The sequence below is a fragment of the Chinchilla lanigera genome, unplaced genomic scaffold (genome assembly GCF_000276665.1).
Source record: "Chinchilla lanigera isolate Chin_1 unplaced genomic scaffold, ChiLan1.0 scaffold00060, whole genome shotgun sequence".
In the NCBI taxonomy this organism is placed as follows: domain Eukaryota; kingdom Metazoa; phylum Chordata; class Mammalia; order Rodentia; family Chinchillidae; genus Chinchilla; species Chinchilla lanigera.
Window position 1 is genome coordinate 14518638 of NW_004955461.1, and position 25815 is coordinate 14544452.

The window sequence follows — 25815 nt, forward strand, 5'->3', positions numbered from 1 at the left end:
GGGCAAAATTGGCATACTAAGGGCTTATTTACTGTATGAAATTTTCTGGTTTGTTATTATGTAACAAATGTTATTGTTGTTGTTTTTGTTTTTGTTTTTCCCCGGTACCGGGAACCGAACTCACGACCTTGCGCTTGCCAGGCAGGCGCTTTTGCCGCTGAGCTAAATCCCCAGCCCCTGTAACAAATGTTATATAAACACAAATCTAGTTCATATGGTTAAAGGTGGTAAATTAATGGTTACCTCAGTTTGTCATTCTCTAGGTTATGTTTGATACTATTATTATTGCTGATTTACCACTTTAGCCAAGGTGACATAACTATTCTAACTAGTTGTTCTTCCTGGTATACTAAGAATGAGACTGCCTGAAGGTCACAAAAAATGCTGTGGGCCAGTACCAAAGAACCAGGAGCTAAGCCAATCAAGCAGCAACTTCTCATCCACAATAAATGGAAGATTTAGGATCCTGCAAGAGACTCAAAACCCAAAAACCAAACACACCTGGAGGACACCTCTGAGTAGTAGTCATTTCCTAAGGGTTCTAAATATTAGCAATAAAGCTACTCACCATAGGCAATTTACAAGCATCAACCCAGGAATTAAACTTTAAAAAAAAAAAAAAAGAAAATGAGAAGTCACTTGAAACTTAAAATGTAACTCCAGATATCCAGCTCACAAAAGGCAATTCCAGTAGGCAATGAGGTGGGACAATCTGAAAGCCACCAACTGGCCTCTCTGAAGTGGTAACAACAAAGCAAATGAACAAGGCTATACAAAAAAAATCAAAACAATTTCTCAGATAACTACAGAGATGATGAACAAAATGAAAAACATGCTTAGTTACTCTACAGCAGATACATATAAAAAAAAAAATGGAGGAGCTAAGGAAAATGATGCAAAACATGAATGCTCAACGTAAGAAAGAGATGGGATCCATAAAACAGACTCAAGCAGATGTCCCAGACACTAAAAATCCCATTCAAAGTATCTGTAGCAGAATAAATCAATGTGAGGACAAAATCTCACACAAAGAAGACAGGCTTGCAGTTACCAAGGGACCATGAGAAATCAATTCAGCAGCTACTAGATGGTGCAAAGAAGAATAACATAATACTGCTGGAGTCAATGAAAAAGCAAGAGATAGCATGAACGATTTAAAAATCCTGTTCAAAGATGTCATGGCAGAAAGATTTCCTAGAACAGAAAAAAGAACTTGACACACAGTTCAGAAAGGAATACATAACTCCAATTAGCCATGATCAAAACATAAAAACCCACAGCAAGGCATATAGTAGTCAAGATTCCAGAAATTCAACACAAGAACAGAATATTAAAAACTGTTAGAGGAAGAAAAAATCAACTATAAAGAAAAGACCATGAGAATCATAGTCAACTTCTCAACACAAACCCTCAAGTCAAGGAGAGTTTGAAATGAAGTATTTCAAGCCCTACAAGAAAACAACCTAAAATCCAGATGATATACCCTGCAAAACTATCTTTCAAAATTGACACTTCTGCGAAAACACCTGAAGAAATTCATGAACACCAACCAGAACTCCAAAATGTTCTGAAGGGCATTCTAGAAAGAGATGACAAGGAGTACAACTTCAAGACCTCCAACAGAATGAATGGACCCATCAGGCAAGGCAAGCAATTAAATGGGGTGGGGGAAGATAACAGGAAAATAACATGACAAGGATAAGTCAATATATATCAGCTTTAATCATCAATGTTAAAAGTCTCACTTCACCAAACAAAAGAAACAAACTGGTAGAATGGATGAAGAAACAAGATCCAACAAAATGCTACATGCAAGAAACACAGTTAATTCACAAAGAAATTCATAAACTGAAAGTCAAAGGATGGAAAACAATATTCCATGCAACAAGAACCTGGAAAAAGGCAAGAGTAGCTATTCTATTTGTAGACAAAGTGAATTTCAATCCAAGACTGATCAAGAGAGACAAAGGTCACTCTATCCTTGTAAAAAGAACAATCCAAGAGGAAGACATAACAATCAACAAATACCCGTCTATCCAACTATATAAAACAAATATTAACGGACATGAAAAGTAAAATAAGCACGAATACAATTATAATGGGGGATCTTGATAAGCCACTGTCATAGACAGATCAACCAGAAAAAGAAATCAACAATTAAATATTAGAAATGAACAAAACTTTTGAACAAATGGACTTAGTAGATGTCTACAGAGTATTCCACCCCAAAACGTAAGAATACACATTCTTTTCGGCTGCACAGGGATGTTCTCCGAGAGACCATACACTAGTTCATACAATATGCTTAAGTAAATGCAAAGAAAGTTAAATTATCCCATGCATATTATTAGAACATAGTGCAAAGATACCAAACAACTTCATAGAAACTTTAAATATTACCCTCCTGAACAATGGGTCACAGAGGAAATTAAAGAAGGAATTCGTTTCTACAATTAAACAATAATGACAATTCCACATGCCAGAATTTATGGGACACAATGAAAGCAGTCCTCAATGGTAAATTTATGGCAGTGAATACCCTTATCAGGAAAACAGAATGAGCTCAAATAAACAAGTCAATGTTGAGCCTCAAGCTTCTAGAAAAAGAGGAGCAGGACAAGTCCAAAGCTGATATGAGGGAGAAAATTATCAAGTTCAGAGCAGAAATTAATGCAATGGAGACTAAGATAACAATAGAAGGAATAAATGAATCAAAGAGTTGGTACTTTGAAAGATTAAAATCAACAAACCCTTAGCCAACCTTAAGGAAAGAAAACACTCAAACCCATTCAATTAGGAATGAAAAAGGTGAAATCACAATGGACCCTGCAGAAATCCAGAAGATCATTTATACCTACTTCAACAACTTGTATTCTAAAAGATGGAAAATGCAGGAGAAATGCACAGTTTCCTAGATACATATGCATTACCAAAGCTGAATCAAGAGATACAAAAATTCTAAATAAAAAGAGTAAGGATAGGAAAGGAAGAAGTCAAATTATCATTATTTGCAGATGACATGATACTCTACATAGAAGACCCCAAAAACTATGCCAAAAGACTTCTAGATTTAATAACCAAATTCAATAGCGTAGCTGGATATAAAAGTCAACACTCAAAAATCAATAGACTTCCTGTACAAAAAACAACAAATTCACTGAGAGGGAAATTAGGAAAATAACACCTTTCAAAATAGCAGCCAAAAAAAGGAAATATGTAGGAATCAATCTAATTAAGAAAGTAAAAGACCTCTACATTGAAAACTACAGTACTCCAAAAAAGAAGATTGAAGAGGGTATCAGAAAATGGAAAGATATCCCTTGCTCTTGGGTATGAAGATCCAATACAGTGAAAATGGCCATACTTCTAAAACTGTTATAGAGATTTAATACAATTCCAATCAAAATTTCAATAGCATATCTCATAAATTTAAAGAAAACAATCCTATAATTCATTTGGAACCAGAAGAGACCTGGAATACCACAAACATTTTGGCAACAAAGGCAAGGAGGGCCATCAGAATCCCAGACTTGAAATTATGCTATAAAGCTACTGTGATAAAAAACGCCATGGTACTTGGCAAAAGAACAGATCCGAGGATCAATGGAACAGATAAGATGAAGGAACAACTCCAGACAGACTGAGCTACCTTATCTTTGACAAAGGTACCAAGTACATTCACTGGACGAAAGGTAGTCTCTTTAATAAATGGTGCTGGAAAAACTGGCTCTGCACATGCCAAAAATTAAAATTAGACCTGTATCTTTCACCATGAATTAAATTAAAGTCAAAATGAATCAAAGATCTAAATATTAAAACAGAAACATTAAATCTCCTGGAAGATTAAATAGCTAGAACTATTGAAGATGGTGTAGACAAAGACTTCATGAACAAAATCCTGATCACACTGGCACTATCACAAAGAACCAATAATTGGGATCTTGTTTTATTAAAAAGCTTTTGCACAGCAAGAGAAACTACCAACAGAGGGAAGAGACAACCCACCATATGGGAAAAAAATATTTGCAATCTGTTCCTCGGACAAAGGACTACTATCTAAAATATCAGACTACTCCCCAAATTCAAAGACCCAAGCCAAAAATGTAAATCTGAGATAAATACATACTTCTCAGATGAAGAAACAGCAAATAAATATATGATTAAATGTTCAACACCACTGGTCATTTGAGAAATACAAATTAAAAGTATGCTGAGACTCCATCTCACCCTAAAAGAATGGCTATTATTAAGAAAACAACCAATAACAAATGGTGGAGGAGCTGTGGGGAAAAAAGAACCCTTCACCATTATGGTAGGAGTGTAGAGTGGTATGACCACTATGGAAGTCAGTGTGAGATTCCTAGGACTAGAGGTTCCATTTGACCCAAGTACTTCCCTCTTAGTATCTTCCTGAAAGAATTAAAAGCACCATACCACAATGATATATGCATACCCATGTTTACTGCAGCACAGTTTGTAATAGCCCAAATGTTCATCAATTGGTGAATGGATAAAAAAGATGTATTTCTTTTATACAATAGAATACTACTGGTTCATAAAGCAGCAGCTCAGAGCATTTCTAGGTAAGTGGATACAACTTGAGACCATTATCTTAAGTGAAATAAACCAGACACACATGTGTAAATACCACATTGTTTCTCTAGTGTGAGAAACTGAAAGAATAAATAAGGACTAAAATGTACAACAGGTATTGCAGAATATGAAGAGAATGTTCAAATGGGGAGGGAAGTAGGTGGGAAGGAAAAAAGGGAAAAGATATTTAAAAATGAGAAAAGGAGGAAAAAAATTGAAAGCTTTTGTAAATGTGGCGGGGAGGAATAGTTAAAGGACTAGGGAAATGGGGGTAAAAAGACACAAGTTACATCATGTAAAGGTATAAATTCTCTGATGAATGTGATCATTATGTCTATCTAAAATGTACCAATAAAATCTGATTGGAGAATTTTTCTCAGTGTAAGTGAGAATGTGGGCCAGGGATATAGGTCAGTGGCATAAGTGCCTGCCTGGCAAGCGCAAGGTCTTGGGTTCAATTCCTGGTACCAAAAAAAAAAGGGAGAATGTATAATTTGCTCATGACATGCTTACAAACTCTCAATGCAGGGGTAAATATTTTGGTTGCCATTGTACCTTCACTGTCAATACAGGGTCTAACAGTGCTACAGCTGCTCAATAATTTATAATGCATGAATAAATAAAAAGTTCATATATTCATCTATCATTACACTAATTGGTGTAACTCTGGTACCAGGAGCTGTTGCCTCATGTACCTGTAGTGTCAAACACTGTGTCCAAATTAGAGTAAATAAATGTTTAATTAAAATTTTAAAAAATAGAAAAAAATCAGTGAAGTGAGGCATAGCTTTGGAGAGGCATGATTTTAGCTATCGATTCAGCATCTTGTGAGTTGCTAGTCTACTAAGGCTTTCCACTTCTGCAACCACTTTTCTAGATTGAATCTGCCAGAAGCACTACATTTGATCCAGGATATCATATCATCAGAAAGCCTCTACTGATGAATATATGCTGTGACTGTTTGCTCTGCTAGAGATGCTGCTGATATGTAAAGTCCAAAGGTCCCTGTTATAAAACTTAATGTCAGAAGGATAAAATATAAGAAATGGGCAAATCAAATCAAGAACAACGTAATTTTCTTAAGGATAAATAATCTGAAGAAAATCTAACAAAACAGAAATGGTGGGGACAAATCTAACAAAACAGAAATGTCATTCTTAGGCCGGAATGACACCAGAATGAAAGAGGGAGGTAGCAGACAAGGAACCAGACCCTATAGGTCTGTACACTACTGAAGGAACCTGACTTTTACTCTGAAACAGTTCAGAAATCAGGAAAAAATAAGATGAATGGCTGGCACAACAGAAGTCAGAGGGCATGAGGAGGATAGCCAGGTGGGACTCCTGAAGGGTGATAATGTTGTCACTTAAGAATGCAGTGATGACATATTTCAGTTTTCATTTTAGCAAGATCATTGTGGCTGCTGGACTATGAACAGATAAAGAGGATGTAGAAAAACAGAATGCAAGTTAGCAGATGTGATAACATACCTGAGAGACAGAGGAGGGCACAAAGAAAGCTGTAATACTGGAGGGCCTATGAAAGGGGTTATGGTACCAACAGGATTAACTGGATGTAGGGTAAAAGCAAAGGGAGCAAAACATAGTTCCAAAGACTCAAAAGTGGGATAATCCTAGCCTGAAGCACGGGATGGCTTTCCTGGAGTAAGAAGTGAGGAAAGGGAAGGAAAAGAAAGAGTGTTAAGTTCTCAAGTACTGCCAGGTGAATAAAGAAAGCCAAGAAGGTATGAAATGGAGAGAAGGACTGGGCAGTACAGGCATCCTTCAGAGACTATACAGGTTTAATTCTTCATTACCACCACAACAAAGCAAGTATCACAATAAAGCAAGTCACACATATTTTGCTATCCAAGTATATGTGAAAATTATGTCTACATTATACTGTCTATGAAATATATAGTCTATGAGCAGTTGCCGGGAGTGGTGGTGCACACCCATAATCCCACCACTCAGGAGGCTGAGGCAAGAGGACTGTTGTGAGTTCAAGACCAGCCTGGGCTAGAGTGAGCTCAAGGATGGCCTGAACTGCATAGAGGGATCCTGTCTCAATAAGAAAAAGGAAAAAAAAAGGAAATATATAGTCTGTGAAATACATAGTAATATTATGTCTCAAAACCCGATGCACAAACCAGGCGTGGTGGTACATGCCTATAATCTCAGCACTCTGGGAAGCTGAGGTAGGAGGATTACAAGTTCAAATCTTGTCTGGGAAAACTAGCAAGACTGTCTCAAAAATATTTTTTAAAAAGGGCTGAAGATATCGCTCAGTGCAAAGGCCCTAGGTTCAATTCCCAGTACCAGAAAATAAACAAATAAAAAATTTTAGATGCAGACAGTGAACATATCTTAATTTTTAAAGTTAATTGTTACAAATGAGTAATCAGCAAGTCCTAATTCTTTTGCTCATAGAGGTCTCTCACCTAGGTGCTAATGGCTACTGACTCCTCAAACTGGTGGTTACTGAGGTTGGGGAGGCTGTGGAAATTTCCTAAAGGCAACAATGACATTTGCCACAGCAGCTGACTCTTCCGTTCACAAAAGATTTCCGTGCAACATGTGATGCTGTTTGGCAGTACTTTACCCACAGAACATCTTCCAAATTTGAATCAATCCTCTCAAAATCTGCCACTGCTTTATTAAGTTTATGTCCTTTTCTAAAACCTTTGTTATCATTTCAATATTGTGCACGCCACGTTTCCCAGGAGTAGGTTCTCTTCTAAAACACCACTTTCGTTGCTGTTAACTGGAACAGCTTCAGTGCTCTTGTCTCAGGGATTAGGGAAACTAGAGGAGTAGGGAGAGGTAGGAAACGGCCAGTTGGCAAAGCAGTCAGAACACAAATATAATTCATTAAGTCTGCAGTCTTACAAGGATGCAGTTCATTGAGTTTCCATGTAATTACAATAATAACATCAAAGATCACTGATCACAGTTCACCATACAAGATAATTGATTTTAAGTCTGAAATTTTGTGAGAATTAGCAAAATGTGACAGAGACATGAAGTGAACAAATAATGTTAAAAAATGCTGTCAACAAGACATGTTCAGCACAAGACTGACACAAACTTTCAATCTTTTTTTTTAAAGTACTATCTGAGAAGTGCAATAAAGCAAGGCACAATAATGAGGTAAGCAACAAGGCTGTAAATCTAGGAGGAGACCAATCCAGTCAGGGTACATGCACAGAATAGGCAGAACAATGGCATAATCTCAGTTGTAGCTTAAGAGACAACAAAAATAAAGCGGTGTCATGATGATCCTCCGATTTTAACATCATTCCAAGTGGTAGAACTCCTAGGCTCTGGGCTCACTTTCCATGCTCCTCTATATCATTTGTTTTTCAAATGGCAGCTTCTTTCTACACATTATTTCTTTGGAGTTACCACCACTCCTGATTTTGTTGAATGATAATCTATCTGTTATCAGGTTCTGAGGTAGACATTACTTTTCCTGAACCTTCTGAAGATGCTACTCTGGTATTTTCTTGTACCTGAAAGGTCATTGCTTATTAAAGGTCTGGATAAATGGCCCTGCTTTCTCTAGGAAATTCTCTCAGGTAGAATGTGGAATTTTCTTTAAGTCACTATTCTTAAGTATCACTACAGTGTTCCTGGATGAACTATCTTAGCATTGTACAAGCTGGGTTAATCTTGGCTCTTCTGGACTGATCCCACACTTAACCTCCACAGCAGCTTAGAAGATAGTACTGACACTTGGCCAAAGCTCTGGCCAAGATAAGTGATGCCTGCAATGATTTAATAGTCTGGCAGCACTCTTTAATAATCATTACTGGATTTATAATTTGCGCATGATTTTGGTAGTGCTTTAGTAACTACACAGAGGCTGGTCAGGCAGGTGCAGAGTACCCATATGACCCTCTCACAGACACAACACCACAAGGCAGGGAAGCTTCCTCATAAGGAGGTGCTGCACATGAAGCCAGTGATGGACTTCAGTCTAGACAAAAAGCATGTCTGAGACACAGAAGCTTGTACCTGATATCACTAGATCCATGAAATGGGCATGATTATACTATTGTGGCTATATTTGATACTTTGCCCATAAACTGCGGAATTCTGTGAACTTTTTCAGCAACTGAACATTTAAACTAATTAAACAGCACATATACATAAAGAGTAGAATTTATTTATTCAAACAGAAAGAAAAGCTCTACAGTGAAATATAATAATCCAGATGTTTTCCTGGGAAAAAGCAAATCTTAATCTCCTCAAAAGGTTTTGGTTCTTCTGATGCAAGTAGTCTTTCAGCTACTTTCTATGGGGCACAACTGTCTAGTAAAAATACCATGTAAGCCACATAAGTAATAGCAAGATATCTAGTTACATTAAAGAGTAAAAAGAAACAAGTAAATTCAATTCTTAATGTTTATCCAATTATGTGTTGAAAGTATTTCATATGTAATCATACAAAACTATTAATGTGATGTTCTACACTTTTTCAACACTATACTGAGTTTTTGAAATCCATAATATATTTTTAAACCTTCAGCCCATGCAATTCACAGTAAGCCACACTCAAGTGCTCAATAACCAACAAGTTCAAAACATGGGACAGCACTGCTATAATTGCTGATCTAATTATTTAGGCAGCAACAAGCCATACTGTTTCAGAAAATGGTTGGCATGGCTTCCCCTTTGCTACTATTACATGCTCTATTTTTTCCTGCTGAGACACTACATGTATATTTTTAACTCAGTCCTCTTCTTATTCTGGAGCCATCAAGAGCACAAATGCTTTGTTTCCTCTATTTCATTCTTTCTTAATGATATGTTAGTCTCTCTATCCATAAGTTTCCTTTGTCTGCTACCATTTGGAAGAAAAATGTCAAGGATATGTTCTTCAGTACTATTTTGTTCAGATGCACGATCCACCCACTAATTTAAAACAGAAATATACACCGCGTTTTCAAATGTTATCACATGAAAACATTTAATGGAGTGGATAATGACTAATCTCCAATCTTCCATCTAAGTGACCCAACATCTTTCAGGTTTCATGCTACCTCAGGAAACGGCTATGTTAAATTCAATGCCAATTGAGACTTTTCTGCCTCTAGCTGAAAATCAATTGATAATGGTAATTAAACTTCAACATTTATCAGTTCCTTCGAAATAAAACAACTTGCGTTTTGGTTACAGGGACTGGTCATGCTGACCTTTACAACAGTTTTGATATATATATTCACATAACCCCTCAAGTATACCCGATGTAAGTTTTTAGTATCAGTCGATGTCTAGCCTGTCTCCAGTAACCACTAGACCTCTCCAGGACAGTAAGCCACTCAACTGCAGAAAATATGATATTAAAACCATGGCAGAGCTGTTTCATAGTCTTTGCAGGATAAATTTTCTAACAGAATAATTCTTGAACATCTGTCAAATGCATAAACTTTAAAAGATTTCCTTCCTATACAAATACTCAGAAGTTTATCAAGGCTGATGTTAAAAGAATTTCCTTGTGCAGGGTGTGGTGACATATGCCTGTAACCCAGCCCTCACAAGGCTGAGGAAAGAGGATCTTTGCAAGTTCAAGGCCAGCCTGGGCTACAGAGCGAGCTCAAGGCCAGCCTGCACTGCATAGCTAGACCTGCCTCAAAAAAAAAGAATTTCCTCATTCACCGTATCTGGAATTTACAAACTAGAACATTCACCTAGAGCCTTCCCATAAAGTTACAGCTACAAGGTTTCTTTCTGTATAAATTACCTAATATTACAAAAATATCAGACTAACATTATAGGGGGACACTTGTGGGAAGGCCTTTCTACCAAGTGACTGTGTCTGTAAGATCAGACGTAAAACACAAAACTAGAAAAAGCAAGGAGAATAAAACCAACAAGTGTCATAAAAATCTTATTAAAAAAACTATCATATTTCAATTTGTATATGAGTAGATATTACGATATATTTTTCCATCCTGAATCATTCCCTTTTAATAATCCATCTGACTAGCCAACCAATATTGCATTTGTACAAAGGTAACAGAAAATTATTTATGACTCATATGAAAGATTTTAGCCTTAAATCTAAATTCTACCTATCTCTTTATTTTGCTTAAAACAGTAAAAGCATTTAAGTTAAAGACCAGCAAATTAACTAATTTCATTATTATAAAAAGGGAAAAATGACATAGATAAGCTTCTTCATCACTGGTCACCTTTGCTCCCTTACAGATGAATACAGACTAGTGGAGAGAGAGCCAGAAGGAAGTGTTTGCCAGCACCTGATCAAAGTAAATGCTTTCTGAAAATTTATGCACTGAGCCCAGCTTTTAGAAATGACTGTTACCCGCTCACTCCTCAATTTTAGAAACAAACCCTCAGCTGTATGCTGCCTGCTCTTTCACCAGCTCTCACACCTCTTGCAAACCAAAGGAAACCCTTGGCAATGCGAACTCCTCCACTTAAATCTCCACAGAAGCACTGAACTACACTGTGCTGTCATTAAAACCACGCTACCACCCGCTATTTCCCCCATCCCTGTGAATTTGAAGGAACAAAAGCAAGAATTTTAAAGGGACTTTGTTATGATTTGAACCTTCAGTGTCTCTCCAAACTCCACATTTGATCCACAAGGTAGTGCTATTGGTAGGTTCCTCCGGCACGGTGCTCCGGAAAGGGACTGTAGGATCCTAGTCTCTCCTCTTCTGTTTTTTTTTCCCTTATGAGGTGACGGGTATTTTGCTCTGTCAGGTACTCTTGACATGTTATGTTGCCTTGCCAGAGGCCAAAGCAATGGAGTCACTCAGTCATGGAAAGAACCTCCAAAATACTGAGCCAAAATAAATCTTTTCTGTTTCTAAGCTAATTGCCCCAGGAATTTCATTATAGTAATGAAAAGCTCACTAATACAGAATTTCTACATACCCAGAATTCAGCACAGTGTTTAGTATATAGCATACAGTCACAGTTCCTAAAAAAACTTTTATCTGGAATTATGCAAACACTTCAAAAGTTACAGCTTCTAGAAAATCAGTTTCTCAGAAGTGTTAGGGGCTATTTTGTTTTGTTTCCTTGCATTCTTCCAAGATTTAAAATTAAAAAGGAAGGAAGAACAAGTCAATACCACTATATAACTAAGATATAACTTGGCTGTCATTTTTGTAAGAACTTAGAGGTCACATAAAAGAAAGCACTTACCCTGACATCAGTTGCATCTCCATGCCTGATAATACTGGCCCAGGTGGTTGGCTCACTATTGCTTTCAAAATAATGAAAGACCTTTAATACTCGCTCCATCGCACCAGGGGAACGTTCCATGCCAGTACCCAGGTGAGTCTTAGCACTTGAATTCGGTGTATGATTCAAGTTTGGGTCAAGGTAAGCAGCTGCCATTATTTTGCTAGATGCTAGGTATCTGTCATATTCTGTCAAGAGAAAAATAATTTTCAGTGTACAATATTTGATATCTATGAATTACAATGTTGGTATTTCTATTATCAACACTGTTTTCCATTTTCTCTCTGTGACGTACCACATGCAGAAGGAGACCGGGAGGACAAGGACCTAACCCACCAAGATAAATCACTGCCCCCCACCAAGGACTATAAATCACAGCAGCATAACAAACATTTGTTTTGCTGCCTACTTCAGGGAAAAAAGTTCTTTCTTCATATAAGTTGACTTTCTACGTATTAGGCAATGACAATTATAATCAAAACAAAGTTCTTCTACTTAGTCAAGTCATTGCTTAACAAGAGAATCAGCCACAGAACACCTGAAAACCAAAAATACATAAACAAGTACATTTTTTTCAAGTATGATAGGGGAATAGTTGGAAGATCTTTAAATTCCTACTAAGAACTGGGGTGTGGGAAGAGAAGGGAAAGAAGGGGAAATTATGTAAGTATGTATATACAGGATAATTAACATAGTTCTACTACTGTCATATTACTCTACAGAAAGGCACAGTTAATGATTACTTGTTTGATCAATCTTGTATATCTCTGTTTTCCTGAGAAACCACTTTGAAGTTATCAGTAAGTAATACAACAACCATGGTCAATTTCCTACAAGTTTGTCTGTAATTCTGTCTTGTTTGTATTATTCTTATGCTATTTTGTAAATGGATGTCTGTCTGTTAATGGTTTCCTTCTACTTTTTTAAAATAAATAAATAAATAAATAAATTCCTACTGAAAAAAGTTCTAAAATCCAGATTTTAAAAACAAAATGCAAATAGTGGCTCAAAGCAGAGACGTTCTGACGAAACAGAGTGACACAGATGTAGAGAGGACCTGATTCCTTAACAGCTGCTTCTTCCCACAGGGCTTTGGCAGCTCAGAGCCTGACAGCCAGAAGAGTCAAGAAATGGCAACCAGTCGGAGAAGCACCAGGAGGACTTTTGGGCAGCAAGGTGCCAGTTAAGCTGGCGAAGAAAAGAACAGTGGAGACTGAGTCAACACACTACTTGGTGTCCCCTCAGGGCAGTCAAGGAGTCCTGAACTCCAGTCAAGAGAAAGCTGCAAAAGGCATAGTGAAGGGCAGGTCAAAGGGTCTAGGAAATAGGTCTCAGAGTTCAAGACATTATTACAGTAAGAACAGTGAGACACAGAGGAGGCCTCAACATCTAGAGCACAATCTCTGCTCAGAACCATTACAGGTGGGATTCAGTTACCAGGTTCCACTTATCTACAAAGAAAAGGGTCAATGTTCCACACAGAAAGATGGTAGCAAACAAAGTAGAAATGATATTTCTTTGATCCAAAATGTCTTCCATTTAGTATGCCAAGTGGGGGCGGGGGGACACCGACCCACAGACCAAGCCAAAAGACAAAAACAAGAAAAAAATATACCATACATACATCACAGGGCAAATGAAAGCTAACACTCTAATACTTTTCTTAAATGTGGAAAAAATGACACAAAGATGAGCAAAAGACATGAACAGGCAGTGTAACAAGTGTTAGCAAGAATGTGAACTATTTTAACCTTCAGGCATTGCTAGTAAAGTATAAAATGGTATATTCACTATGGACATAGTTTGGCAGTTCCTAAGAAGATTAAACAGAGCTACCATATGACCCATCAAGTCCACTAGCAGAAATACATAAGAGATTAAAAATGTACATGCATATAAAAGCTTATATGTGAATGTTCATAGCAGCATTACTTGTAACAGTCACAACATAACAATAATCCAAACGTTCACCAGTGGACAAACTGGATAAAGAAAATGCAATACACCACCCCCCCCAAAAAAAGGAATGAAGTACTACTGCATACTACAACATAATGAACACATTTATTCTGTGGAAAGCAGGCATAAAAGGTCACAAATTATATGAGCCCACTTATATAAAAGTCTAGAATATGCAAATCTACATAGACAGGAAGCAGATCACTGGCTGCCAGGGATAAGTGGATGGAGTTAGAAATGACTGCCAATAGGAAAGGTTTCTTTGGTGATGACAGACATGTTCTGGAATTAAGACAGTGGTGACAGATGCAAAACATAGTGAATAAAACTTAAAAGCCCTCAACTATACATTCTGAAGTAATTAAAATGGTGAATTTTATATTAGGGAAATTTTATTTCAATAAAAATGTGAACATATAAAAACTGCTGAATGATTTTTAAACAGAGGAGGAGGGAGGCAGGCCTGCAAGTGTGAGGAAACAAGAATTTTCATAAATTGCTAGTGGGAATTCTAATTGGTACAGTTTTATGGAGGGGTATTTGGCAATGCCTAACAAAACTACATGTGCTCTTTATCTCTGCTAATTCAGCAGTTCCACTGCAAGGAATTATGCTGAAGATTACTACTCTGGACTCATTCTCTATGTCCGTTAACTCCTATGTTGACACCTACTCCTCAGTGAGATGATATTAGAATATAGGGTCTTTGGGAGGTAATTAGAATGAGATGGTGTCATAGAAGTAGGGCCTCCCTGAAAGGCTTAGTACACTCATGAGAGTAACAAAGAGCCTGCTTCCTTCATCCACAACCTTATAACATTATCTACAACCTGAGAAGGGCCCTCACCATAGAAGGCACCTGAATCAAGAACTCAGTCTCTCTTGTTGATAAGCTACCCAGCTGATGTCTTTTCTTAACAGCAGCCCAAACTACTTAAGATACATACTTAGAAGAATATGACAATGCATATGCGTTAGGTTATTCATTGCAGGCAAAGTAACGGAAAACACCTAAATGCCCATATATAGGAAAGTAACTGAATAAACTATGATACATTCCCATAATGAAGTATTATGAATCTGTTGAGCAGAGAGGCAAGAGAGAAAAAAGGAAGATCCCTATAATTGACTAAGTATATTTTCCAGGATATACATTAAGGATTATACAAAATCCAAAGTATAAAGGATAACCACAGGGTAACTTTTGTATAAAAAGGGAAATAAAAAAATATAAATGTATCCATTTATTATGTGCCCCCCAAATACCCGGTAGAGCACCAAATAGAAAGAAGACCAGTGAGATGCTGGGATGGGTAGAAGTAGGATGCAAGAGGGAATACTGGGCAAAGCAGCATGGATGACACTTCAGCACATACGCTGAGCACAGCCTTCTTCTAACTGCTGAGCAGAGATTAGCACACTTGACCTGATTTTGAATTTGACATTACCAACAGGAGAATAACATTATTTTCACAAGTGTACATAAAATATTTACCAAAACTTTCCCACATGATGGGTGAAAGATCAAGATTAAGTAAGTATCAAAAGTCTAAAATTATTTAGACAGCAATAACAAAATGGTAACTAGATATTCTATTACCTGGAATTTAAGCAATGTGTTTCAAGTAACTCATCAGTGAAAAGGAAATGAAGTATTCTGAATAGAAAGATATAGTGAAATAAAATAAAAAATGTGGCTGTAGACAGAGCTATACTTAATATACACGAATAAAAATATCTAAGTATGCATAGCTAACAAAATAATTTGTAAGATGTAAAAATTTCTTTCAGAGGAATGAAAGTGATATAACTCTAACACTAATGAAAGATAAAAGGGGGCAAGAGAAAATAATACTAGAATGAAGAAAAGTAAGTAATACAAGAATACTAATAATTAAGAGATAAATGGATTGCAAGACTGAATGTAAATTCTCATTAATAAAAGATTGCCAATGAACTTGAAAATTTAGATGGATTGTGAAGAGAAAAAGAGTACGAAAATACTAATAATTAAGAGATAATTACGTTAAAAGACTGAATGTAATAGTCTTATTAATAAAAGATTGCCAATAAACTTTGAAAATTTTAAGGATTCACAATCCTTACAAAACACAACTTAGAAAAAATCTGTACTTAAAATTCTTCCCACAAAGGAGTATTTGAATTCAGACAAATAAGAAATGCTAATCTTAACAGAAATTCCCCAAATATAGACTATTTACACATTTGTTCAAGGAGACCAGCAGTGATACCAAAACCTGAGTAGGAAAATACAAGAAAGGACACTTACGGTTTTTGTCTAGATGTCCCCCAAAGCCTCATGCCATCATGGAAGGGAGGCTATTTGGTGACAGCGGAATATGGAGTTTGTGACTGATTCACTAGAGCTTGGATTGGTAGTGTAAGTGCTATACCCTCCCTAGGAGGGGGCAGCCTGCGTAAAATACAAGGGAAGAAAGGAGGCTTGCTCTTCCCCTTTTTGCTCTTGGTATCTTCTGCCACCAAAAAATGTTGCCTCTCTGCCATGACATCCTGCCTTGGAGCCAGCTGATTGTGGACTGAAACCTCTACAAACTGTGAGCTAAATAAGCCATTGGTTACTTAATTTTGGGTGTCAGGTATTTTGTTTCATCATGGACAGAAAAGTAACCAATATAGACACCAAGTTTTAATCCAGCAATATTTAGAGAGTACATTAAAACTAAAAAGTTTACTCTAGGAATGCAAAGGTAGTTATACATTTAAAAAATAATCAATGTAATTCATCACATTTTCACAGAGGGGAACAGCCACATTTATCTTAATACATGCACAAACAGCACTGATAAAAGGTTGCCAACTACTCCTGAGAAAAGCTCTTAACAAAACAGAAACAGGAATAAATTTCCTTAACTTGATGAAGAGAATTTAAATTAAGTATCAGTGGGAAAAACTCCCCTTCCTAGACTAAAAATAAGACATGGATGTTCACCATTACTACCTCTAAATGACATTGTTCTAAAAGTCACTGCCAAATGCCATAGAGGTAAAAAAGGGCTAGGAAGGGCTTAAGAGGTGCAAAATGGGGAAATAGATTAATGTTATTTACAGATAACATGATTACAAATAAATTCTACATCTATACATATAAACTACTGGAATTCGTAAATACATTTGGCAAGGTTGCTGGAATACCAAGCAAAACCAACTCTATTTCTATTTCAGCTATCTATTTTCTTCCCCAAAGTAGATGGTAAGGATGATTAAATAAAGCATAGTATCAGATGCTTCCTGAAAAAATAAAAATACTACATCTCCAGAGTAGTCAGAAATAGGTAGTGAGTGGCACATGCCCATAGTCCCAACTACTTGGAAGGCAGAGGCAGGAGGATCACTCGAGTCCAGGAGTTCAAGACCAGCCTGGGTAACACAGCAAGAACTTTATTCTTTAAAAAAAAAAAAAAAAAAAGTGGCCATAGAACTGATATATTAGCAATGAAAAAGCACTTTATATAATATTGCACAAGTCAGTGAGAAGTTATACCAAAAATATGGCAATAATCAATATATCTCTGTGGCTCAAAACTCAAGGTAGGACAAATCTTTTAAAAGATAAAACTATTACAATATTCCAGAGTAAAGCAACTTTCCATGGTAACATGTGACTTTGTTTTACAATTTAGTGTTTTATCTGCCTGTCAAAACATAGTACTTGTCCAGTGTGGTGGCACACACCTGTAATCCCAGCACATTGGAGGCCTGGGCTACATAATGAGTTCAAGGCCAGCCTGAATTATATAGCAAGATTCTGTCTCAAAAAAACAAAAGAAAAGAAAAGGGAAAAAAAAAACCATTCAGCACTCCCTGAGTCCAATCCCCAGTACCAAAAAAAGAAAAGGAAAATCCTACTTATGCTGTAACTTGTTAGACATTTCTGTTCACCAAGCCTTCCTTGACTCCCTACCAACAGTTCTGTGCCTGATTCTTAACAGTCAACCAACCTCCTACTGATGGTAAGTCAAAGTTCTTCATGTTTATCTTTCTATTGGTCTGGGGGATTCTGAGATCCTGGCATCTACATTACCTTACTGAGCAGGCACCATTCGTAACGAGTTTGAGGGATGAGGACAGGAGTCCTGAGTTGCTTTCTGCCACACTGACAATTCTGTTTCTACAGTCTCCTCTTTCCAGTCTGTATGGGGTTCTACATTTGCGTCTCACTCATCATGGAGTTCAACTGGGACTGCCAATTACTGAATGTCTGCATACGGAAAAGCCTTTCACCCTCCCTCACAGAGCCTCACCTTCACAGAGAGTTAATCTTTTATAGGGCTCTATTTGTTATTATAGCCTTCCTGCGTCTGCCATCAACTCTTTAAAACTTTTAAAGATTAACCAGTCAGGATCTGTTACTTTTGATACTACAGAATATCTTTTTCAAAGAACTACTAAAGAGAAAATGAAAAGATTTAAAAACTTAACTATACGTGGCTTAGATCAGTATCTTCAAACTATCTGAACAATCAGTTCTATCAAAAATGTCACAGACCAATCAATACTTTTGTAAAATATAAGGGAAAAAATTTCTAGAAAAATAAACTGCTACCAAATACAAAAGTATAAAATTTCTATCATCAGTCAATGCACATAAAACTTCTGTGCAACTGCTATTAAAGTTTCTCCATGTTTACAGTAAATTCTCATCCTTATCTTATATTAGACTGCTAACAGTTCCAGGATCAACACTGGTCAGCCAAGCATATTTTAGTGAGCCCCAACTTGAGCACAAAATAGCTCTAACTTCTCAGCCAGACTGTAGGATTTAAATCACGGCAGGAAAGAACCTGCATACTTACTGGAATGGGAATGCAAGCAAGGTCAACGACTACTGCTGAGCTGTCTATAACTTTGGATGCCCCTTTAAGAAACAGGCAGCAACTCCAGGGTTCCTGTCTCCTAACCCTTCTTTCTCTTAAAAAATGTAGGGCAAATATGCAGAATAAATTTTGGAGTTAAACTCAGAGACACCATTCACCATTGCATACAAATGCTACATAAAACAGAGCATACATATAGCTCAGTGGCACAGTGCCTGCCTGGCAAGCATGAGGTCCTGAGTTTGATTCCCAGTACCAAAAAACAAACAAACAAACAAACACAAGAACAACAAGAACAAGCATATGAAAGGAGAAAAATCCAAAATCCATCTGAAGTACCTTTCTCTAGAGCTCTCTTGTTTATAACTTTTGAACTATCAAGAAAATAACCTCATTCCTCATTATGCTTTAAATACTTTGGCCCATTAATAAAAGTCAACATGCCAGCTGAAGCAGTAAAGGGGTGCAAGAAAGAAGAGTAGCTGATTATGTGAAAGAAATTAAGAAATGCAAATGGGTACAGCTAAATTAAGACAAACAGTGCTCGCTTCGGCAGCACATATAATTTGCTGAGTTTCTAAGACAAGCTAACATTAAATTGCTTAAATGTTTATTAAAATATCAATGTGTGAAAAGTTCTAATTTTCCAAAAGTAGTTGCAAATACACCTCCCATTCCAAATACCTTTCTTTCAATGTGACACGATATTCTTCCTACCAAGAGGCAGAGGCCTACATTCCTTCCCATTGAATCTCAGTGGACTTCTGACCTCAAATAAGGGACTTTCTAGGCTAGGTCATACAGGACAATACTGGAAGAAAAAAAACAAAGACAGCCTTGGTTTTCTTGGAAAACCATCTACGCTATAAGCAAGCACAAGGAGCCTAAGAAGAACTAAAACCAATGACCCCAAACTTGAGTTGGGCTTCAAGCTGATGTCAGCACTGATTTGCTGGCCAGGTGGAGAGCACCATCTTGGCTATGGACCTCTGGGTTCCAACTGTGTCACGAAGCTACCACATGGAAAGAGACAAGCCCAGTTCAGAGTATAGATTTGCAATGCTAATTCATGTCATTCTAAGACACTAAGTGTTACAATGGCTTATAACACAGAGACAACTGATACAATTTGAATTCAACCAAACTGAAGTAGTTTTCACTTTGCACAACAGTGTGGGAGCATAAGGTAACTTACCAAAAGTAGTGTGAACAACCCTTGTTCTTTCCAGCTCATATGCAGATTAAGAAACCGAGTGTGCACCTTTGCTGTATTTTGGCACACTGCCACTGCTCCTTCCTAGGTTTCAACTGGCTTCTAACACTACGCTCTTGTACATGTGGTGCTGTGAAATATCTCTGAAAGGACCTCTAATGTGAACTGTCTGGCCATGTTCCTTCAGGGCCATCTTCATCCTTTTTGTCAAAATACTTTTTTATTTTTTTAAAACTTCACTTCGACTAAGTTCTTTTTGCTGCATTTCTAAAGTCTACTAGCAACATCAATGTTCCCACAGTTGGCTTTTTTCTCCCTGTAACTCCATTTAAATTGGATTGAAGTCCTGCAGTTACTTGCAAAATATAGTAAAAGTCACTGTCATACTGCACATTTATTACCTTTTATTTACTGCCTGAATGTCTTTATTTGCATGCTTTAGTCACGCTTCTTTCAAAACTCAACTAAAGAAACTATATGGGCTCCAACAACTTGTCCAAAAATGCACTGATACACTGTAAGCCCTAAAGTAACTCTTTGGACCAAGGGCTGAACTAACAAAGTTGTGTTGCTGGTCTATACCAAAGCTTCACACAAACCTAGGTCTTGCCCATTTTCATTACATAGGCATCTTCAAATCTTCTAATCAGACTCAATTTTCACTTCCTGTATATTGTTTCAACTGTACAATTCACTTTTGTTGGCCAACTTCCTTACTTTTGATTATCCATTTTTATACAGTGTCACACGGGTTTATCACTAGCAAACAAGGCCACAACTACACACTTAGTGTCTATGTAAAATGAGTAATGAGTGCAGTGACTAGTTAGCAACTAGCAGTACAAGAAGTGACACTGGCCACTGGTCACAATGTGCTTCATTATGTACATGATTATCTGTAGTTTATACTTCATACAATTATAATTAATATACAAAAATGTGAACCATTCTTTTGAAGGACTAGTATTTAAATAAAAAATGCTAAGTATGTATATACAGGATGGTTAATATAGTTGAACTACTGTCTTCTATTTCTTTGCTGAAAGAAACAGTTAATGATTCCTTGATTGATCAATACTGATCAATATTGCATGTCTCTATTTGTCTTCCGGAGAAACCACTTTGAAGATATCAATATGTAATACAACGAGCATTGTTAATTTCCTACCACATTGTTTGTAACTCTGTATTGTTTGTATTGTTCTTTTGCTATTTTGTAAATGGTTGTCTGTTTGTTAATGTTTTCCTTCTTTTCTTTTTAAAATAAAAAATAAAAAATGCTAACTAAAATTTGCATGTGTTAGAACCTTGCAAAGTGAGGGCCAGGTTTACAAATCTCTACCTTCATAAAAAATATTTTTGACAAATTAGTTATACATTTACTTTAGCTTCATTATAAAAAAATTAATATATATCTGATAATATTTTGTTTTGTTTTGTTTTGTTTTGCTTTTGTACTGGGAATCGAGCTCAGGACCTCGCACTTGCCAGGCAGGTGCTTATGCCACTGAGCTATAACCCTGGCCTGATCTGGTAATATTAAATAACTGTCTTTAATATCAATTTCATATTCATTTCTAAGATCTCTAATATTAAAACCTTAAAAGTAACTGGTGAGGGCCAGGGCTACACCTCAGTGGCAAGTGCCTGCCTGGCAAGAACAAGGTCCTGAGTTTGATTCCCAGTACTAAAAAAAAGTAACTGATGAGTAATTTTCAGAGACTTAAAATTCCTAAGCAAATCAAAATGACAAAATGCAAAGAAGAAAAATAATACTGAGTTACAGTCCTACTTACATTCTTGCCCCAAATTAATGAAGTACTAATAAGAAATAAGAGTTTAACTGAAAGTTAAAAGTATCATTACCTGTATGTGTGCATTTAAACCAAGCCACATACAGGAATATTAAAATTACTAAGAAAGACTATGAATGATAACAGTTCAAAAGACTAGCTTTGCTAGTCTACTGATGGCCAGTGGGTAATCTCCAGATTTCTATTCCCCTATCTCATAAAAGGAGGAACCTGGAAAAAACTAAAAATAAGTATTTCTAAATATCTAATTAACTCAGCTTCCAAAACAAAAGTTGAAGAGATCTCCTATGGGATCCAGACATAGGACTGATGTTTTCTTTTCTTAATAAAAGTATAAAGAATTGAACTTAGGCATGGGCTCCATACGTTCCTGGGGTCAAATAAATGGTAGCTAATATAGAAAATGATAAATTCAAATAAATGGCAGCTAATATGAAAAAGGATGGATAGAAGTATGGCTAGATAGAATAGTGCCTGGACAACAGGACCAGAAGCAGGCTGGGCACACTTGCATTGTATGACACAATCCCAGGTCTTATAGAAGTTACAACAAAAGGACCATCTTCCTGGAATCAGGGTGAATCTATGCCAGACTTTCACCTGCATCTACTGAACAGACTGCAACAACACACTTCCTAAATTCTTCATCACTGCTGAACTCTCCCAGATAAAAGATGTGGTTAAAATATTGTTCTGATACTGTGTTATAATCAAATTAAATTTTAAAGATATGAACTAGGAATTATTAAGTCTGACGCTCAAAATCAATGTGGACACCTAATCTCTTGTGTCCTGAAATACTTCTGACTTTCTATCTAATATACTGCATACAACATCAAAGATTCCTTAGACTGCCAGATATGGTGGTGCATGCCTATAGTCTCAGCACTAAGGAAGCGGAGGCAGGAGGACTGTCAATTCAAGGCAAGACTGGGCTATATCAAAAACTCCGTCTCAAAAACAAACGAATCTTTAGAAAGATGTCCTGGTAAGATTCATTCAAACACCAGAAAGGCCATGATGCTCTTAACTGGGGTGAAGTGTATCCACCACACCTTTCCTTACAGCTAGGAAATACAGTTGACCTCCGCTCTGTTTTCAAGGGTTCACCATCTGCAAATTCAACCAAATGCAAACTGAAAATATTAATAGAAAAAGAAACTCTGTACTACATATGTACAGGCCTTTTTTCTTGTCATTATTCCCCAAACAATTTAGAACTATATACATAGATTTACATTGTAGTAGGTATTATAAGTAACATAGGAAAGACTTAAAATATATGCGAGGATGTGTGTAGGCTATATGCAAATACTATGCCATTTTATAAAAGGGACTTGAGTATAATACGTGTTTTGATTCTTGAGCAGATCCTGGAACAATCCCCACAGGAACTGATAGACAACTTGTATATTTGGCTACACAAGCTTCAAAGACTCTATGTTTGTCTCATTATGTTTCTGAGTCTCATACCATAGCAGTCTCACCTACTCAAGTCCCCCTTCTTTCAAAATTCCCATTGTATCCTTATTGGTATTCATTCTTACTTTTATTTTTAAATGTTCATAATCTTTTGTTCAGGTTTTTTTTTATTAGTATATGTTTGCATTACATAATGATTGCATTTCTTGTGGGGAGCTGGTACATGTACATAACACATTGTAATTCTGCTTTTCATACTCTTTCCCAACCTCTCCCCTCACTTCATCTTTTGATACTCTTCCCATCTGAATAAAATTATCTGCCTACTTCCTATTATCTATCTTTTATTTTGCTCTTTATTTATATTTTGGGGTTCTCATATAAGAGAAACCATGCACTTGCTTGTGTGTCTAATTAGTTTCACTTAACAGGAAGCAAACACAAAGTCAATACGGCTTTAATTTAAATGGTAGGAAAGCAAGACAAGCTCTCCGCTGGGCAGAATGGTACAGACCTGTAATCCCAGCACTTGGGAAGGCTGAGGCAGGAAAATCATAAGTTCAAGTCCAGCCTGAGCTATATTGCAAATCCCTGTTTCAAAAAGCAAGGTGGGGGGGGACCTCAAGTAGGTGAGGAGTCTGCCTAGAATCATGCACCTGAGTGGCACTTAAGTCTAATTAGAAGGTTTTTGCACTGGTCCAGATAGGAGTAACTATGGCCTAAGAAGTAGAAATATGTCAGGGCTATGAAAAAGCCAGAAGAACAGGGCTCAATTTATAGTATTTGCATCGGTAAGGATAAGAGGGAGAAACTCGGCAGCCATCCACCATGCCCTTGAAACAAGGAACACAAGAGGGCCGCTAGCGTTTGTCTGGGAAAGGGGAATGAGCAGGAAGTAGCAGTAATGACTCCATTGGTTTTCATTACATGCCAACGTGTGAACTCACGGCGGACTGAGGGTGATAATTCATGTCTACAGTGAAGGAGGATGGGAAGAGGGAAGCCTGGAATTGTGAGATTCCTCTGAAAAGAAGGGTGGGGAAGAGGGGTCTTTTGAAGCCTTTTAAGAGAAAGTACTGAGACTTGTGCTCCTAAATAGAAACAATAAATGTTTCCTTCAAAAAATACTCCCATGGGTTTACTCTCTTTTCTGGAGGACACATTACAAAATCAAAACCAAATAATGGCAAAGACTCTTGATATACTACTAAATTTAATAACCTATAGATTTTCCTAAGATGTAAATATTAGCTGGACTGATTTAGCATTCACTCTAGAGAAGGCTACTCATGAGAAAGGAGCTCTCAACATCTAGACCTGAGGCTTCCAGAGGTTTATTTAATTGTTTATGCAGTACTTACCACCCCAAGAATACTGTAAACATTTAAAAATGAAATCATTTTATCCTCAGGATAACCCTGTTTTTGCCACCTCACAGATTCAGGAACAGAGAAGGGACCTGCGGTTGTATACTAGAACTTAGGTCTCCCCAAGGCAACCTGTTCCCATAAGCCTCACTTTCACACACCGAGCCCTGCTACACCTGGGCTTGTTAGCTTGCTCGAAAATCCTGTCACCAATAATCCATAGTACTTCATGCAGAACACAGTGGAGGGGGTAAGACGTGCCCCCCACATCACCAGTCCACATATTTCACACTTAATCATTCACGTTTGCCCCATATAGGGAAAGGAAGATACCACACCTGCATTAAATTAATTCTAATAATACTGTATCACTACCAGGCTTGGCACTGCAATAAGTAGGCATTTGTCTGTCCATATATGTGTAGGTATTCCTACCCTAAGATTTTTAGACTACTTAGAGATAGATATATACATAATTAAAATATAACTATAATAAAAACTGTAGAAATTATAATTGTAATAAGAGTTGTAAAGAAAAAGACCAAAATCATTATTACATAATTAGGACATTTCACCAACACTTAGTACTAGAAAGGAAGGGAGGGAGGCCACGGTGGCACTGGTAGGAGGGGAAAGCAGGTCCCAGGAGGGAGGTACGGAGGCAGTGGCTGGAAGTTCAATGTTTGGGAACCTTCAATCTTTCAGCAACGTGGGGACACTTCCAAACTTATTTTATGAGGACAACTATATTTTGATATGAAAATCTGGCAAAACAATTACAAGAGAAAAATCACAAATGGATGCCTCTCATGAACACAGACACAAATAACCTAAACAAAATACTAATGTATCAAATCTACCAATATAAAAACAGGGTAGTATGTCACGATCAAGATAAAGACATCTTAGGAATACAGGATTAGTTTAATACACAAAATAATGTAGCACATTATTTTTTTAAAAACTGAGAAAACTAATTAAAAGAAACTTTTCCAATGTGATTAGAATATCTACAAAATAAGAGACAAAATTAGACCTAGCATTATCCTTCATTATACAGAATACTTCCTCCCCAAAATCAAAATAAGGAGTTTTCCTCTCACCACGTCCAACTCTAATGTAAATCCTAGTCAAGGCAAATATAAATAAGAGATACACTGTAAAGAAAAACAATTTTCCTCAGATTATGTGATTATAGACTTTCTTCAACTTTCTACTTACTCAAACCACCAGAATCACCAAGTGAATTTATAGTAAGGCCACATGTTAAATCAATGATTTACTTCTATATACTAGGCCAAGACTTCAAAAATTGAGACTGCAAGTATCACTTCTCATCAAAAATCATCAAGACCTGTACACCGACATTTACTA

General features: G+C 36.9%; 1 protein-coding gene across 11 annotated transcripts in view; it reads right to left on the reverse strand.

The window, feature by feature from the left end:
• The window catches only part of Ptk2 (protein tyrosine kinase 2), a gene marked incomplete at its 5' end in the record, with an annotated part of 284866 nt that overhangs the window by 180724 nt on the left and 78327 nt on the right, over positions 1-25815 (reverse strand). For all 11 annotated transcript variants that reach the window (XM_013521316.1, XM_013521321.1, XM_013521320.1 and 8 more), the window contains 1 exon segment: positions 11772-11998. In XM_013521316.1, the coding sequence (XP_013376770.1) occupies positions 11772-11998 (227 nt within the window).